Source organism: Penicillium canariense (assembly GCF_028826845.1).
Source record: "Penicillium canariense strain IBT 26290 chromosome Unknown utg000006l_segment0_segment0, whole genome shotgun sequence".
NCBI lineage: Eukaryota > Fungi > Ascomycota > Eurotiomycetes > Eurotiales > Aspergillaceae > Penicillium > Penicillium canariense.
Window position 1 is genome coordinate 2,183,495 of NW_026622733.1, and position 18,094 is coordinate 2,201,588.

General features: G+C 51.8%; 8 protein-coding genes across 8 annotated transcripts; 6 read left to right on the top strand and 2 right to left on the bottom strand.

The window, feature by feature from the left end:
* Positions 1-511: 511 nt before the first annotated feature.
* On the top strand, positions 512-2,310 carry N7482_008756 (MFS transporter; the record flags this gene model as incomplete). Its single annotated transcript, XM_056690880.1, has 7 exons — positions 512-598; positions 649-669; positions 727-784; positions 836-895; positions 946-1,326; positions 1,380-1,672; positions 1,750-2,310. The coding sequence occupies 7 exons, from the start codon at positions 512-514 to the stop codon at positions 2,308-2,310; spliced, it is 1,461 nt and encodes a 486-aa protein (XP_056540645.1).
* A 1,679-nt stretch (positions 2,311-3,989) lies between these two features.
* N7482_008757 (aegerolysin family protein) lies at positions 3,990-4,470 on the top strand (the record flags this gene model as incomplete). The annotated part of the gene is made up of 2 exons (XM_056690881.1): positions 3,990-4,075; positions 4,128-4,470. The coding sequence occupies 2 exons, from the start codon at positions 3,990-3,992 to the stop codon at positions 4,468-4,470; spliced, it is 429 nt and encodes a 142-aa protein (XP_056540646.1).
* A 601-nt stretch (positions 4,471-5,071) lies between these two features.
* Positions 5,072-6,154, top strand: N7482_008758 (uncharacterized protein; the record flags this gene model as incomplete). Its single annotated transcript, XM_056690882.1, has 3 exons — positions 5,072-5,148; positions 5,259-5,339; positions 5,398-6,154. 3 exons carry the CDS (start codon positions 5,072-5,074, stop codon positions 6,152-6,154), a joined length of 915 nt encoding a protein of 304 aa, XP_056540647.1.
* Positions 6,155-7,009: 855 nt separating this feature from the next.
* Positions 7,010-8,482, top strand: N7482_008759 (URC4/urg3 family protein; the record flags this gene model as incomplete). Its single annotated transcript, XM_056690883.1, has 4 exons — positions 7,010-7,162; positions 7,221-7,548; positions 7,610-7,783; positions 7,842-8,482. 4 exons carry the CDS (start codon positions 7,010-7,012, stop codon positions 8,480-8,482), a joined length of 1,296 nt encoding a protein of 431 aa, XP_056540648.1.
* Positions 8,483-8,615: 133 nt separating this feature from the next.
* On the bottom strand, positions 8,616-10,264 carry N7482_008760 (aldehyde dehydrogenase; the record flags this gene model as incomplete). The annotated part of the gene is made up of 2 exons (XM_056690884.1): positions 8,616-10,071; positions 10,122-10,264. Coding segments are annotated over 2 exons (1,599 nt in total), but the record flags the coding sequence as incomplete, so codon positions are not given.
* A 799-nt stretch (positions 10,265-11,063) lies between these two features.
* On the top strand, positions 11,064-11,634 carry N7482_008761 (uncharacterized protein; the record flags this gene model as incomplete). The annotated part of the gene is made up of 2 exons (XM_056690885.1): positions 11,064-11,417; positions 11,476-11,634. 2 exons carry the CDS (start codon positions 11,064-11,066, stop codon positions 11,632-11,634), a joined length of 513 nt encoding a protein of 170 aa, XP_056540650.1.
* A 544-nt stretch (positions 11,635-12,178) lies between these two features.
* N7482_008762 (uncharacterized protein) lies at positions 12,179-12,466 on the bottom strand (the record flags this gene model as incomplete). The annotated part of the gene is made up of 1 exon (XM_056690886.1): positions 12,179-12,466. One exon carries the CDS (start codon positions 12,464-12,466, stop codon positions 12,179-12,181), a length of 288 nt encoding a protein of 95 aa, XP_056540651.1.
* A 1,946-nt stretch (positions 12,467-14,412) lies between these two features.
* Positions 14,413-17,872, top strand: N7482_008763 (LEA domain protein; the record flags this gene model as incomplete). Its single annotated transcript, XM_056690887.1, is given in 3 exon segments — positions 14,413-17,277; positions 17,347-17,679; positions 17,690-17,872. The coding sequence occupies 3 exon segments, from the start codon at positions 14,413-14,415 to the stop codon at positions 17,870-17,872; spliced, it is 3,381 nt and encodes a 1,126-aa protein (XP_056540652.1).
* Positions 17,873-18,094: the final 222 nt, after the last annotated feature.

An 18,094-nucleotide genomic window follows, 5' to 3' on the forward strand; every position in this document is an offset into this window, starting at 1 on the left:
ATTTTGTATATATTTATTAGCATTGCATATCTGGGGTTAAATATTCACTAATGATCATATCTGGGAGTTGTGAGCACGCTGTTCATAAATCTGCTGTTGTTGAGGAAGTGACCGCTCCTTGCATGCAGATCTCAGATCTCTTTACGGAGTTAGCGTTGGCTGACATGTAAAAGTTGACTAGCCGAAGCCCACCGCGCTATTCCCGGCACCGATACCGCCATCATACAAAACAAAATAAGCAACTCTACTGTACAGTAGGCAGTTTGCCCCATTGATTTGACAATACAAAACCCGTGAAGCAATGCCCCACTTCAGAATTTCGAGCGCGCTGCAGGTATCTCCAAAAGCAAGCCCCGCTTTCGCCTGATGAGTCTCCTGCATGCGACCCTGGCGAAGGAGCTGATCCGGCGATCGTCGTTCATGCAACTATGCCCCGCTAATCTCCCATTCAGCCTTTCGCCCTCAGTCCCGGCTCAGCTCTCTCATCTCATTCCAACTCCCATCGCCAAACATGGAGACCTCACATGTGCCATGGCTTTATAATCTTCGTTCTTCGGAAACTTTTATTATAATCGTGGTATCTATTGCCATCTTCACTGTAAGACGACCAATTCCAACGCACCTGCGGTCGCTAACCTTCCCGACCAGGATGTTTTCATCTATGGCATGGTATGTCCGCCGGGAGCCCCGACATGACAATTCACCGACTTCCACTCACCGAGACAGATTGTGCCCATTGTTCCGATTGCGCTAGTTGAACGTGCCGGTGCTCGACCGGAAGATGGTACTGTTATCAAGTACATGCATGATCTGGTCGGCTGCTAATGGTTTATAGCTCAATCGTGGATTTCAATCTTGTTGGCTGTGTACGGGGCCACCCTCCTCGTGGGATCGCGTGTGTTTGCGGAAGAATCCTCATGCTGTGCAGCAAGCTGACCGTTGCAGCATTATTCGGGTATTTTGCGGACCGCTGTCGACTACGGAGACTCCCCTTTATCGTCGGCCTGGTTGCGCTGGGGGCCTCCACAGGTCTTTTCGTCGTCGCTCGGTCGCTGGCAGTCCTCATTATCGCTAGGGGTCTGCAAGGCCTATCTGGTGCGGCGGTGTGGGTAGTAGGCCTCGCCATCGTGGCCGATAATGTACCACCGGAGCGTGTTGGGGAGGCCATGGGCCATACTACGATTGCTTTGACATGGGGATTCGTTCTGGGGCCAACTATCGGCGGTGTGATGTACGAGAAGCTGGGATTCTACGGGACCTTCTCTATCCCTGCTAGTTTGATTGTCGTGGATGTGGTGCTGAGATTTGCTATGATTGAAGAGTCAGGTAAGAAGCCTACAGATTGGCACAAGCTCCCAACATCTTGCTAACATCTATAGGAGCTATTCAACCCGACAAGTCAGGGTTATGCTCGCCGGCCGGTGAGCATCAAAATCACCCTTACGGCACTTTTGCAGCCCGAGAAGATGAATACTCTGGATATTTTTCGTCTGGCGAGGATACCGCCAGCGAGGAAGCTTCTCTTATTAGAGCCTCTAGCCCTTGCTTTGAGCATGCTCGCATGACCAATGAAAAGACGGCTACGATTTTAGATCTTCTCCAAAGCCCACGTCTCCCCCTTGCATTGGCTGCGACTGTTGTGATGGCAGTTAATTTCTCGGCCTTGGAAACTGTACGGTTTCACCTATCCTGTCATTTCTTTATTGCCTCTGCAGCAGTTCAAGTACTAACCTTGAACCATTATCCCAGACACTCCCCTTGTTCGTCATGGAGACATTCAACTGGTCATCCAGCGGGGCTGGACTCATCTTCGTGGCGTCATCTGTTCCAAGTTTTGCAGGAGTATATATCGGCAAATGTATTCGGCACACCGGCGCCGGCACCCCCGGAGCATTTGCATTCGCGGTCGCGGCGTGTGCTTGGGTTTTGATGAGACTAGTGAAGAATAACACAACCGCAGATATCGCCCTTCTAGTCGCACTAGTACTGGTTCAAGGGCTATCAATTGTGATTGTGGAAGTTGTTGCAATGACAGAGGTGTCGCAAGCGGTCACGGATTACGAAGCCGAGTTTCCTGGTGCCTTTGGCGACAAGAGCCCCGTTGCGCAGGCATATGCGCTGTTCAATATGGCATTTGCAGGAGGCCAACTCCTCGGGCCGATTTTGGCTGGGGGCATGCGCGTCTGGGCTGGCTGGGGTACCATGACACTGATTCTCGGGCTACTTTGTGGCATGATCGCTATACCTTTGGGTGTGTTTAGTGAGGCACCATTAAGGACCCAAGAAAACGCGTGGGAAGACGGTGTCTAACGCCAGATCTTCAAGTACTAAGTCGCATGATGAGATAGCGTGAATACTCCCTGCCTTTCCGCCAAAAGATAGATGTTCGCATTTAGTCCCCATGAGGATGGACTGTTTTCCAAACGTTCCCGGGTTGCTTATCTTCAGTCGTTGGGTACTCTTTACCCACTGGTTACTTTTTCAATTAGAGCAGATCGAATTGCTGGACTCTGTTTTTCTCTGCTGTGGATGATGTTCAATCGAAAGAAATAAATGAATTCTTGAATATATGCATGAACTAAACAGGGGGGGGGCGTAGGTCTAAGTTGCCAAAGCTATCTTAATTGTTAATCATGGCTTAGAAAGTTTGTGAGTTTATGCCTTCTTCTTTCATCTATAATCTTGTAGTTTTATACATATTCAGAATATGAAGGGCCTTTCTGAAACTAGAGGTTATAACTAGGATCTAGAACTTATCCTAGAGCAAACAGCCATTTCACCCAGGTAGAGACCGGGCGTTTTAGATAGGTTGCCACAGAGGGCCACCATTGTCAGCGGTGTTATGTTTCGTTTCTGGTCCCCTCGAAGAGAGGCCTAGAACGATGATTAACGGCCTCCGCAAAAGAATTCACAATATGATTAACCAAACATTATACAAGACAAAAGGGGGCCATATCCTAGGCGAAATGACAACTAGACCAAAAATGCACCAAAGGCAACTTTCTTACTCTATACCGTCATTTATCGCTCTATCAACTACTAAAGGTCGTATCAATACCAGTAAGGTTTCCTGGCCTTCATTACAGCCGATCACGCGATCTTGTTCCCATAGTGGCCTAGTCGTCCCCGCTACGAAAAGGTATTATACATCTACGGGGAATAGTCAATCCCATTGAAATAGGGACAAAAACGAGGTGCTCCCGTGGGTCTTGGGACTGTGGAACTGGAGAACCCTCATGAGGGTGGGTCATGGCCCGCACAGAGAAACAATGGTGGGCCCACTGAAGTGTTGGGGGCTAGACCACGCGCCAAAAAGCTTAGATATTGTTTCTTCTAAACCTGGGTTTGACATTGTGTGACTTACCTATCATAGCTATTGCCAATTGTATGCTCTTTCTTGGCTCGCATGGACCACCACCGGATTCGGCGATGGATAGTTGCTGTTTGCGGCATGGTTCGTTTGTTCCTTGGCTCCGTGCTCTTGCCACCACCAATCATCCTAGTATTATCTCAAAGTAGAAACAGCCTTAATTGATGATGGGTCCGTATGGTACTTTGTTTCCGGCCAGGCTAGATCATTCGTGATTCATCTATATTTTTTACTTCTAAAGAGAACTGGTCACAATACTACATTGTGATTCTAGGTTCCCGGCTCGGGGTCACAATACCTGAATCTATCATCAAATAATGACACAATGGATGGAACAATAGGAACTCTAATGATAGTACCAAAAATGTGCAATGTTGAACCTGATGATTGAATTTTACCTACGGCACTAACAGGTCAGACTGAGGGTCCAAGACAACTCAACCTGAATTTTGAATACGAACTTAGAAGTCAGGCGATATACCATGCTCCATTAGGACTCCACCTACGAATATAAAAGACTGCTTTTTTCGCTTCGCAGAATTCAAATAGTAATCCCACATTCTTTGGTTTCACCAACAGCCAGACCTAATAACTCCAAGTTCATTCTTCATAATCTACAATGGGGTACGACGACTGGGTTGATCTACACATGACGGATGCACTACCTGGTTTACCCATCCAGGTGAAAAATGCAGAGCTCCAGTGGTACTCACAATAGTCCTACCGCATGTGGCGTGCAGGTTTAACTTGATCACAGGGGAAAATTCTATGCCGACGGGAACAAAGATCACGAGATCACCCCAGAGCAAGTTGATAGCACAGTGCTTCCTGCCAATTCTTCGGGTCCTGCAGACGTCTGGAGTTGTGGCAGAGAAGATGCTCCCTCGGGAAGCGAAGGAAGTTTTGATTTAATTGATCAAAATTACGGCAACACTATCTGTACCCTGGAGTGGAACTGCCCATATGAGCCTGGGAAAGGAAATGAGAATTGGGTCAAGACAACAAACCTAGATACGGACTACAACGTCACTATCGCCGGGAACTACCATAAGAACAAAGGGACCTTGAAGAAAGTTGATATCACCGTCGCAGCTGCTTGATATTATCGCGGGCTGGTTATGGGCTACGATTGGGATGAATTGGGAAAATGTTAAGCAAAATAGGAGGGGAGGGAACGCAACTTCTTTATCGCATTAGTGATATTCAATATGAACTTTTTGGTGGATTATATCATTGTAAGTTTAGTGACTTATTACACACTGTAGTGGGGGATCTACAAAAGTATGCGATGGAATATTCCGGCCCTTCCAAGCACAAAATCGGGGATAATGCCTATCAACGGTGCGTTTTAGGAATATAATACCATGGGAGTAGCCTAGAGGCCTTCAAACGTGAAGATCAACTGCCCTCGCTCGAGCTGGAAGATCATTGGTGCTGTGTAAAGACTCGAAAAAATAGATACAGCCTCATAATTTAGGTGTCGATATTTGAGTGAGGGGAACCCGACGCGACAGCCGCAGCGCTTTGCTTGTACTCCACCTCCGTCCACACCAAGACGCCATCATTTGGCTGCCCTTTGTGGCTATCAAAATGGCCCAGAATGAAATTTACTGTGCAATCTGTGGAGCTGGCCTTTCGATACCACTGTTCAGAGCAGTTGAGAATGAAGGACCAGGAGATACCCGACCCGACCCTCGAGATATGAACTGGCTGGAAGACGTTCGCATTCTGTATCGGAGCATACCATATAAAACCTCTATCAACACGTCGTACAAAAGGTCAGAGCTAACTGATCCCATTTTCAGTTGCATTGGATTATGCAGGGTCTCCTCAGAAACTTACCCACTTCTAGAGCGAGGCTTTCATCATTTGTGACACGTCGTGACAGTGGAAGATTTGATGTGACAGGATGCCTCCCACATGATGAGTTTACGAATGAAGATCCGGATAGCCTTGGTGTGTTTTCCCCGTATGTATAATGAATGTCAACCCGCCACGATATAATTTGGTGCTTATAATTTGTATAGGTACGAAGGCGATTCCTTCTTCTCCATTCCCATTCACCATGCTTGCAACGGAGTGCTGGCAAGGTTTCTGGACCACGCGGTGGGCACTAACCCAACCATCTATCTCGAAGTGCTCTTCAAGACCCTGAAAAGCTTCCACAACGCAGCGTCCAGAACCTGCCTGGGAAAGATGAAGTATGGCAAAATTGCCAATCAGCAAGGCCAATTCTGGTACCCGACAGTTCGAACCAAGGAATATGTGGTCGACCCATTTTTCCCGTCCTCTGAGTTGATCGCGTATTATGAAGATCTGCCCCAGTTACGACGAGATCATGCGACAAGCGGTGAAAGCAAAGTTGACTATACGGAAGCCAGGTCAGGCAGAGGCCCATTTGCAAATCTAGCACCAGAGCTTTTGATGATGATTCTTATGCATCTTACCGTGAAGACAATTGGTCGCTTGAGGGTTGCTAGTGCCGATATCGCACAGCTACAGTTACCCAATAGCTTCTGGAAACAGAAACTCATGCTTGACATGCCTTGGCTTTGGGACTTTCCCTGTCTAAGTGCTGGGCAGACCTTGGAAGGGTTGGACTGGCTTCAAATCTACAAGGATCTTTACCTGGGAAGCAAGCCCAGCAACAGCCGCCCCTTCCTTACTCTAGTCAACCGTCGACGGATATGGAGCATTTGTGAGCAGGTTGCACCACGTTTCGATCAATTCCAAAGAGAAATGGAAATGATGGCACAGCCTGCTGCGTACGCAAAGGGACTATAGAAGCGGAGACCGGACTGAATCAAGCCATTTAGCGAAATATTGTTAGAAAAGTAGCCTCGGGGCCAAGGGATAAGGCAACAGAAAGAAAATCCGAGATGTATCAACGTTGGGGCTTAAATATATCGCCTGCAGCGTACGCGGAACCTTCCACCAGGAACAAGAAGTGATGTGAAGTTTCCGTGGATGGATAAGGTGATAGCGAGCAGACATTCTCAATGCGGCGCCGCTCTGGTGATATTCCTGGCGGACTTGGGCCTTCTAAAAGACGCGAGAGGAATCGTAGCAAAAGAGACTCGGACTGCAATCATCCCATGCGGCGGCAGTAGCGGGGCCTCGGGTAGAATGTACCTGTCCGCTCCACAGTGGTACCTCCCAAGTTCAAAACCAAAGACATGAAAAAGCCCGGGGTCTGATGTTTGCAATTGGTCTCATTTGTGTGAATCTTGGGCATAATTTTGCAGGCGTTATCCGAAATGGCCAATTGCAAGTTCGGGGGTGGTTCCGGGCGTGGACCGTATGAGGCGCCACTGTACGGGGTGGATGGGTAGATGGGAAATATCACATCTTCGAAATGGCCGCTATTTGTTGCCGTACCTTAGCTTTCATCTGCTGTGCGAAACCCAGGAGAGATTCATCCGGCCACCTCCGAAGAACAGCCCCTGGATTCCAGTTGTGGGGTACGATAGGAGTTGGCCTGTCGGATGCAACATGATAACCTGATAAGAGCCGGCGCGGGGGCGTGGGAGGGGTAATTTGTACACACCGCCGGCACCCTATTTATTGAGTCTCACGTCCAATGCGCCGCAATCTTATCAAGGCAAAAACGCAAGCTTCCGTTCTTCACTTGTCAACGCGATGGCCGATATTGAGTATTTGAAGAGCCTCGAGGCCGTGCGCGAGAGAGCTCACCTGGTCCTGGGCGCTGCCGAGAAGGACGAGCTCGCTCATTTCAGCTACGATGCGGCCCGGATGTCTGAAGCTGCGGAGTTTGTGACCAGTGTCATTACTGTAGGTGTCCACGAAGAGAGGAGTGTCGATGAACTTATCGCTGATGAAGCAATTGCAGCGAGACTTCGGCCCGGACCGATTTGACCAGATTCCCCCGCACGGCCGATGGCAACACTTCGACGTTGGTGGTGTTTCTCGCGTTGACAACCTGATCAGGCAATGGACGGATAAGGGGCTGGCCACGCTTGAAATAACGCGTCGTTTGGTAGACCTTTTCTTTGTCTCGGTTCTGCTAGATGCTGGAGCTGGCGATGTCTGGAAATTCACCGAGCCGAATACTGATCAGGCGTACGGTAGAAGTGAAGGCATTGCTGTTGCAGCCTTGTACATGTTCAGAGACGGTGCTTTTTCAAGCAGTGCGGGAGATGACGTTGAGTTTGTCGATGGTGAGGACCCCGAGTCGTCTGAACTTCCCCTCAAAAGCGGTGGCGCTCACCGCATTACCAGGACACGCTCTACTCGCTCTCGACACTGCTAGATTTGAGCGGCATTTTCAAATCACGGGCGAGAACCCCCTCGTCGGAGCGGCCTCTCGCGTCAGCCTCTTAAACAGCGTAGGCTCTTCTCTCCTGAGTCTTCCGAAATTCTTCGGGGCGAATGGTCGACCAGGGCAACTCGTCGGTATGTTGATACGCCATCTTGATTCGTTTCTTTCATTAATTGATTGCCATATTGCTAGATTATTTGGTGCAGCAGGCCGATCAATCGCAGCATTTGGACTTCCTTATGCTCTGGACCATCTTACAGGAGACACTCCTGCCTGCGTGGCCTAAAAACCGCACCCGAATTGCGGATGTTCCAATTGGCGATGCCTGGCCCCTCCAGGTTCTCTCGAAGCTCAGTTCGGGGAAGCCAAGTGAAAATGGAACATTGCACATTGCACCGTTCCACAAGTTGACCCAGTGGCTGGCATATTCACTTACGGTGCCTTTCATGCGTGTACTCGGCCTGCAGTGGGAAAATTTGGAAAAGGGCACAGGCCTTCCTGAGTATAGAAATGGCGGCTTATTTGTGGATCTCGGCATTCTCAAGCTCAAGGAAGAAACGTTGAAGGCAGGGTTGGCCTCATCCGAAAAAGAGCTGCCAAGCTATGAAGCCACCAGCGATGTGATCGTCGAGTGGAGGGCAATGACTGTAGCGTTGCTGGATAAGCTCCATGAGCTTGTGAGTGCTCGTTTCGCGGGCCAGGGGGTCAGCTTGAGCATGCCACAAATGCTGGAAGCTGGTTCTTGGAAAGGAGGTCGGGAGCTGGCAGCGAAGTTTCGCCCCGACACGAAATCAAGCCCGATTTTGATAGAAGGCGACGGTACATTGTTCTAGGAGTATCAGCGTGTGTTAGAAATGCAAAATTCATGAGATGAACCAAATTTCCCGGACATTTTTCATTCGTGTAACACTAAAACCATGCGATTTCCGCTTTGACGTCTTTGTATTGATGGAGCTTGAAGCTGCTTCAGCCGTATCTAACATTTTTAGGTCCCTCCCCAAACCAATCATCTGTCGCAAGTGATTCTTCTGGGATCGCATAGTTGACAATGGTGCTCTTTGTCGTCGTGTATGCGTGATAAGCGTCGATTCCGTTTTCACTTCCAACGCCACTTGCCGCCTTCGCACCTCCCCAGGGACTACTGGGGTCATTGCGATGATGGGTGTTCACCCACACAATGCCCGCATCAATTTGTTCCGAGACTCGAAAGGCTCGGGAAAGATCCTTCGTCCAGATACTAGCCCCCAGGCCGAACTCAGTGTCGTTTGCTAAATCAATGGCCTGTTGCTCGATGTCAAATCCGACAACAACGACGACCGGCCCAAATGCCTCTTCTCGCCAGAGAGAGGTATTGACAATATTATTGAACCCCTGATGAGATACGAGTACGGTGGGCTCGTAGAAGTAACCCTTGGAAAGGTTAAATCCATCAAGCGCACTCTTTCCCGTCATTCGCTTAGCCCCAATGAGTGGGACGGCCATGCCACCCGCCACGGCGTCGTTGACGAGTCTCTCGACGTTCTGAAGTTGCTTTTCCGAGATCAGAGGTCCCATCATGCAATCCGGGTTGCTTGGATCTCCCATCCGTTTCGTGATTCCCTCCACCTTGGATTTCAGTTTCTGTAAGACGCGATCCATGATGCTGTTGTGCACGACAATTCGCGTGCTGGCGATGCAGGTTTGGCCGCTTGCGATATAACTTCCGAATGCAATTCCATTTACAGCAACGTCAATCTCGGCGTCTTCGAACACGAGCAACGGGGCTTTGCCTCCCAGTTCTGCCGTATATTTGGCCAGGTTTCCGCCCACAATCGACCCGATTGCTCTACCTGCAGCAGTGCCACCGGTGACATCTACCTTTCTGACCAAAGGGTGAGACACCAGGGCCTTGCCCGTGGTTGCGCCATATCCTGGGAGTACACTGAACACCCCTGCCGGGATTCCAGCCTGCCCAAGAACTCTTGCCAGTACCAACGAGGTCAAGGGCGTCAACTCGCTTGGCTTGAGAATGACGCTATTTCCAGCGGCAAGGGCCGGGGCCACCTTCTTTACCGCAATCAGAAGGGGGTGGTTGAACGGGGTGATTTGCACCACCACCCCCAAGGGCACTCGGTCAATAAAGTTGTGTAGCTTCCCGGAAGTGGGAAGGACTGCTCGCTCTTCAACCCGAAGCAGAGAGGCATAGTACTTGAACCATCTCACCAAGGAAGGAACTTGGGCATTCATTTCCTTGATGGCCCTTCCTGTCTGCTTTGTTTCCAGGGCGATCAGTTCCGGTAGAGCGTCCGAGAGCAGTGTTGCGCATTTTTCAAGGACATCGGCGCGATGGTGCCGACTCGCACGAGCCCAAACGCCGGACTTGAATGCGCGCTGAGCGGCAAGGACTGCATGCTCAATATCCTCTTCCGACGCGGCATGACAACTGTCAACATTAGTTCCGAGGCCAAAACTCCGAATTTGATGCGTTCTCACTGCGCAAATATTTCTCCCGTAGCCGGATCTTCAATAGGGATTCTGCTTGCTTCCTTTAGAATGGCCACGATAAGGTCGCATTTGTCACACTCACTGGTCCGGTCCTCCGTTTTGTTCTTTACCGTCCCACCACAAAGGATATGGCTTCGCCATGGTCAAAATTGAAAGAAGATGTCACACTGTACTGGAGGATGAGGGAAGGAGGAGAAATGCAGGGACAATTGGGGCGACCCCTCACGGCCGCATGGAGGTGTCTTTTGATGATAGGCTTATCTCTTGGAGGGGAGGCGGGGTTGCCGACTGGGCCAATCGAAACCCCGACACAATCTTCAAGGGACAGGGCGATAGGACCTCATATTAACCCGGGGATCGGCCCGATTATTCTTCTCTTTGCGGGAACTGCTGTTGACTTCGGTAACGTGCCGTCTACAGTAGACCGCCCGGACTGTGACTATGAGAGACGCCCACCTATTAGCCGACCGCAGTCTTCCTCTGTCTAGATCATCTGCCTAAGAACGGCCCATTCCCTCTTTGATCTTTCCGGTATCAAATAGGAAAGAACCCGAGCCCAATTGTTAAATGGAAGCATTTACAAATGAGAGTGGTTTGATGATTTATCTTGGGTGAATTGTCCATGCCGACCGACAAAGACTCAACAGATATATGTCGATAACAAAGGCACCATGGAAGCCAGCAGGCATTCCTGTTTCCACCCAGAGGCAGATATAAGTGAGAATGCAGACAGAAGTGAAGTACTAGGTATCATTCATAAGTTATTGTCCACTCCCAGAGCGACTGCATTTGACCATCTCGGAGTTCGCCATGTTGGGGTACCCCGCAGTGGGGAGATTGCCCCCGGGGCCCATTACGTCAATTGCATAGATTCAAGATTGCATCGCAGCCCGTCTTCTTGCTTCTTCACCATCCCTCAATCTGCCATTTATGACACGTCGAACCATCCACCTCATAGCATCCCGCAATGCCGAAGCTCAGCGGGCGCACTTTTCGATCTTTGTTCCTGCCGAGGGGGCACCAGACCAAGGAACCCTGATCGAGGCTGTAGGCGCACCGATGGCCGGCTACATGCTGGAATTCCGACGCAACTATTCTCCCACCAACGACGCCATCGAGAACTACGAGATGCTTCCGCTCGGCGAAATTGACTCCGCCAACATCGTCGATGACCCATCGGGCGTGAAGAGCGCGGATGTCAACCCCAGGGATGACCTCGAAGTCGCCGCTTCTCAAGTTCCTACCCCGGGGATCGCCGAAAACTTCCTGGCACCAGTCAACGATGTCAGTACGGGATGATTGCGTGATCTGACGGCATGCTAATGTGAGCTGCGATGTCCAGACTACCAACAAGCGAGACCAGGAGTGGACGATGGAGTATATCCGCCACCTTGTTGGGAAACGCCTTATCGGACCAGAAGCGATCCAGATCGTGCATTCGAAACGAGATCCACCAACCCACGGCCTTGGCTTCCAGCCTAGCCTGCGACGCTCGATCTAACAAAATGGCGGAAGGCGCCATATGAAGATAGTAGAGATAATTCTCCGCTGATGAAATCTGCATATTTCGCCGAGCATTGCGCGGGCGATTTATCGCATCGGTTGATTTATGGGCGCTGTCGACTGGCCGAATCCCATTCAACTATGGAACCACTGCTAGCTTCCGACTACTCTTTTGCGGAAGCTCCCCGTGGTGCGGTCTAATATTCTTGTAGCACTCTCCGACAGGGAAGAGGCCGAGAAAGGTCCATGTAGAATCCAGCTAGAGGTGGGTTCAATGCACAAGCTAAACGAGCTTGCCTTCTGGGAAGAGGTTCAAGGAGGTGACGCACTTGATGCGGAATACAAAGAGAGGAGGGATATTGGAGATATGATCTGCTGTATTAGCGAAGGCCTATTTTGTCTTTCTTTTTGTTCTTCCTTTTGAACATTTCCTGCATTCGACAGCCTTGTCGGGGGTGACAAGCCGGAGCGAGATAGGATGAGGTACGAATACATAGCCGAGGGCTGATTAATGAAGTGCGCACAAAGCATCGTGACGATTGTCAATGCCTGAAGATGCGAATAAACAATTGCCCAAACACGGGACGACATGCATTCTTCAGTGGGACCTTCAAGACTGTACCGCAGTATCCACCCTTTGCATCAAGTGGAACAAAGTCGCCCCAGTTTCCCGCTACAGTAGGACCCCAAAGCGCACCATGCACGACCCAGAAAAACTTGATTTGCACGCCGTTGGCACTAGGGCCAAACTCTGATTTGGCAGGTGTCGGGGAATTTTCGAGCGGGTCAGTCCACGCGGCGTGGAGCAACGGTCGCCCATCGGACGTCATTCACGGCTCCGAAATTGTGACACCAGCCATAAAACAACTGCCACTTGCCCCTTTGAAAACCATAGAAATGAGCAGGGGGGAACCAAAAAGCAGCGGCGAGCTGAATCCCCCACGCTGCCTTGAATTCGCCCCGATGATATCAGTTGCCGCCTGCCATGACTTGTGTGGCTGACGGCTCCACCCAAATAGATTAAAAATTATGAATCGCCCCGATCGATCATGATCTCATCCGGCTGAGACTCCGGTGGCTTTGGGGGTGCTCGACCCTCCCATCCACCAGTCGTGTCGCTGCCGACAGGGGATCCCTTGGCCCATACGATCTAGGTGGCATGCATTGGCCCGTCAGCAGGGAAGGCTCAAGGTAGCATTCGATACTACAACTTGTTTTGCTGTCGCTCATTATCAGCGCCAATGTAAGCAAGAAAAAAGGAAGTAGCGTTCTATATATCGGAAACAGATTTATTCCATCTTGAACAATTCAAGCAGGTATCTCTAGGCAGCAAATTAGACAAATGAAGTCAACAAGTCCCTATTGTAGAGCAGTGGGCAGGGGTGTATATCTGCACCGCCCGACAGCCACAGCCCCAGCCTCTCAACAGTTACATCTGATGTAATGATGATCCCTCATCTTCAGCCCTGGCATGGGACTGGCTACTCCATGCCGCATACCGCACAATCGATGTTCGAGCCTTGCAAGCGAACCAGACATGATATGGTCATGAGCTCCAGTACAGGAACAGTGACAGGGGGTGACAGCGCGACACAATGGAAGGAGGCAAACTAAATGCGGGTCTAATGGAGCAAGGGCCCCTTGTATACGCCTATAGAGCACTCTGATTCGTCCGTGCATGTTTTATCCAAATGGTGCGACATGGCCTGCTTCCGTGGCTCACAACGTGTCGAAAACCAGTCAAGCTCGTCTCTGGCCAGGTCTCCACCTGCCATTCTACTGTATGATACAGCAAGTCATTGTTCAGTACGCGTGTGCTTTGTTCAAACCCAGGTCGGTTAACAGTCCATTCAATATAAGAAGATTTGTCGTTATGGTTGGCAGCATCATCAGCATGTCGAATAGGCTTAGCAAAAGGTCGCAATATAAAATACAAGATATAGTCCTGCCGACTAGAAGTATTTTTAATGTCTTAGAAAATGGGGTTACCACCGTCGCTCTTCCCTGTCATATTAGTATACTTCATACCACCACGTTGTGCTCCACCTCCACCATTCTGCCACGGCCCCGATCTAGCCACACCCCCAATGCAAAGATCCTATTTGCGGTACTGGCTTGCCAGATACAGGGATCGACTGCCTCCAGGCGCCATGCCATTGAATAGCTCCGCTGCCCGACCCGCTATTATGATGCCAGCGATGATTCGAACGGTCGCCCTGTGGCTCTGTGGCTCTGTGGCACCCCCCCCCACCTTCCTCGTCTTGCTGCTACTGGACCGTGCACTATGCACATACTTTGGATCAATCTACAGCTTGATTAACAGGGATTGGAAGGGCCAGGGCTGGCGATGATATCAGTAGCCATGACGTAGTAGGCTCTGTGGAGGTTGTACCTGATGCGCGGCCGCATATATAGATTGCTTGGGGGGGGGGGGGGGGGGGGGGTTGAGGGAGCTCGATGATATCAGAATCCCTGAGTTCATTTAAAAGAGCACCATCTCCACGATACTTTAATACTTCTTTTGAATTCCCATCATTACGAACAACTTTGCATTACCTCAAAACCTTACCTATCACCTCTTTTGCTCTGTACTATATCTTCCCTACCCACTGCCACGATACTACGAAGGTTCACGATATCATTTCCTCCCAGTTACGACTTTTTTCCCCCTTGATCTGATTCAACGACCGGCTGTACTGTTAGTTCATCTCGTGCTACCTGAAAGCTGGATTGTCGCTGACCACAGCCAAAACAGTTAGCGACACAACCAAGCACCATGTCCGCCGTTGAAAAAGCACCTCCCAAGGTCGGCTCGAAGGCCGGCACCCCTGCCAAGCTGCGCAAAGGCTCCGGCTCGAGCGCTGCCTCCAAGCCCAGCGTCCCGGACAGCCCAAGCTCAAAGTCCGCGAAGAAGACACCTCGCAAACTCACCCCGAAGGCGCCCGAACCAATTCGAGATGAAGCGGACGATGTTTCGGTTCCCGAAACCCCCTCGCCGAAATCCAAGAAGAAGATTCCATCCTCCGAACAGCGCCGCCCTGCCTCTCCGCCCGATGATGCTGTCTCCCAGGCTTCAGGGTCTGCTGCCCCTCTGGGAGGAGCCGGCTCTGGGTTGACCAAGAAGGCCGAGGGCCTGGCTGGAAAGGCCCAGGATGCCGCTTCAAAGGGAGCTGAGACTGTCACCAATAACATTCCACTCGACCTCTCTGCGCTGAAGGGTCTCGCCGTTGGTGATGGCGGCCAGGTTTTGGGACAGGACGGCAACCCACTGGGCCAGGTTGTGGAGGGAGATCCCGAAGACCTGGTTGGCCAGACTATTGGAGATGACGGCGAGATTCTCGACGAGGATGGCGATCTCATCGGTCGCGTGGATGTTCTTCACGATGTGACTGACCAAGCTAAAAACATCCCCAACGGTGCTCAGTCGAAGCTTGATGAGACCAAGAATGTGGTCACCGACCTGGCCCAGCTGGAGGGCCTGCCCGTTTCTGATGGCGGCGTGATTAAGAACTCTGCTGGCCAGGTTGTTGGCAAGATCGTCGAGGGTGAACCTGAGGATCTCATTGGGTACACTCTCAACGAAGATGGCGAGATTGTTGATGATGATGGCGATGCCATTGGTCGCGTGGAGCTGCTTCCCATCGAGGAGCAGGAGAAAAACGTCCAAGAAGGTGTCGGAGACGTCACTGAGAAGGCCGATGCTGCCAAGGACGAAGCTGACGATCAGTTCGAGGATGCCCAAGATAACCAGCCTCTTAACGAAGCAAAGGGCGCCGTGGATAATGTCGCGGGCCAGGCCGACGATGCTGTTCATAAGGCTGAGGATGCCGCGGACGATGTGGCGGACGAGGCAGGTGATGCGGCTCCCGATGTCGACGAGACAAAGGACATCGCCGGGGATGCCGTTGACGACGCTGCCGAACAGGCCGGCGATGCCGTGCCTGACCAGGACGAGGTCAAGGATACCGCCGAAGACGCCGTCGAGGATGCGCAAGGCGCTGTCGACGACGCCGCCGAGGATGCCCAGCAGCGCATTCCCGAACTTGACACCCTGGAAGGCCTCACCTGCAACAAGCGTGGCTATGTGATTGACCAGGAAACCGGAAAGCCCGTCGGTGAGCTCATCGAAGGTGACCCCAAGAAGGTGGCCAGACTCGGGGCTACCCTTGACGATAAGGGGCAATTCTGGGACAACCGCGGTAATGTCATCGGTAAGGTTAAGGCCCTCCCAATCGAGGACGACAAGGACGAGGAAGGACCCTTCACCGGTCTCGAGGGCCTCGTTGTTGGCCAGGACGGCTGGATCGTAGACGAGAACCAGACCCGTGTCGGCAAGCTGATCGACGGCGACGCCAAGAAGCTGCTTGGTCGCGGTGTCGACGAGGACGGTGAAATCCTCGATCGCCATGGTAGCGTCATTGGCCGCGCCGAGCGCTATAACGAGCCCGAGCGCGAGGAGGAGCCGGCCCCTGACGTCTCTGTCATGAACGGTCTGCGTTGCAACAAGGCCGGCTACGTGATCGGCCCAGAGGGCTTCCCCATCGGCCGCGTGGTCGAGGGCAACCCCAAGGAGCTCGCCGGGAAGAAAATCGAGGACGGCGAGATCTACGATGGCAAGAAGGTTGTCGGTCGCGTTGAACTTATCCCCGAGGACGAGCTTGAGAGTAAGCCTGAGGGTCCATTCGCCGGCATGGAAGGCCTTGTTGTGAACAAGGACGGCTTCGTCGAAGATGAGGAAGGTGCGATTGTCGGAAAGTTGATTGAAGGTGAGGCGAAGAAACTTCGCGGTCGCTGTGTCGATGAGGATGGCGAGATTACCGACAAGTACGGCAATGTCAAGGGTCGTGCTGAGCCCTATGAGCCCCCAGAGGAGGAAGCCCCCGAAGAAATCGATCTCTCTATCCTCGAGGGCAAGGTCGTCAACAAGAGCGGCAACGTCGTTGATCCAGCCACCGGTGCTGTCTTCGGTCGCATCGTCGAGGGCGATAAGCGTCTTGCTGGCCGCAAGGTTAACGGCAAGGGCCAGATCTGGGGCGACAATGGCCAAGTCATCGGTCGTGCCGAGCTGATCCCGGGCGCCGAGCAGCAGAAGGCCGAGGGCCCATTCTACGGCTTTGACAATGCCGAAGTTGCCAAGGACGGTGTCGTCGTTGCTGGCGGCCGCATCATCGGACGTCTCATTGAAGGCGACGCCAAGCGCCTAATTGGCCGCAAGGTCGATGAGGATGGCGACGTTGTCGACAAGAACGGCAACACCATCGGCAAGGCCGAACGCTGGGAGCCCGAGGAGAAGAAGCGCGACGTTAACCCTATGGCTGGCCGCAAGGTCAACAAGGAGGGTGAGGTGCGTGATGCTGATGGCAACCTCATCGGCAAGCTTACCTCTGGTAATTTGGCTACTCTGGTTGGCAAAACTATCGACGACAATGGCTTCGTGGTCGACAACGATGGCAACAAGCTTGGTGAATGCACTCTTTTGGAGAACATTCCCCAGGAAGAGCCTGAGGAGGAGGGACCTACTGCCGAAGAGCAGGAGGCTCAGGCCAAGGCCGAAAGCGACCGCCAACTGGCCGAGAAGATGTGCCACATCTTGCGCCAGACTCTGGACCAGGTCAAGCCCGTGTGCAAGCAGATCACCGATGTAAGTTGACCCCCGAGAAGGATTGGGAAATAGAAATCTGGCATCACTAACACGGTTTTCCCTGGATAGCGCCTGGAGAAAGCCGACCGCACCCCCAAGGACGAGCTCGACGAGGAGAAGCTCGTGAAGGATGTCAAGCCTCTGATCGAAGAGGGCGGCCGCATCCTGCAGGAGTGCAACGGCTCCATTCGCGCCCTCGACCCGGATGGCCGCATCGCCGCGACCGCCAAGGCGCGTGCCTCAACTCGCGATGCCACTCCCGAGGAGTACCAGCTGGCCGATATGCTGAAGGAGCTGACCGAGACTGTAGTCAAGTGCATTGACAACGGCAAGAAGCGCATTGCCGACATGCCTCACGCCAAGAAGAAGCTGAAACCCCCTCTGGGCTCTTCTTTCCGAGCCGTTGTTCCAGATCATTGCTGCCGTTGGTCTCCTGCTAAATGGTGTGCTCAGCTTGGTTGGCCGTCTGCTCGATGGTCTCGGCTTGGGTGGTCTCTTGAACGGCATCCTTGGGGGCCTGGGACTCGATAAGTTGATCAACGGCCTCGGCTTAGGCGGGTTGACTGATGCTTTGGGTCTGGGCGGCAAGAAATAAAAGGAGTCCATATGTTGCGCCTGTTAATCAGCGTTGGTTTTGTTTCCTTCTTATACCTTGTCAATTCATTCTCGATGTCTTGTTCATAAGCTTTGCTTTTGTTCCACGCATGTGCCTAATTTGTTGTTTTGTTTTCTGAGTGTGTGTTGCTGCTGTGGTTTTTTCCAAAATTCCCCGCTTTGTGCTTCGCTGTCTCCCGACTTGAGTTATGTAATAATCATT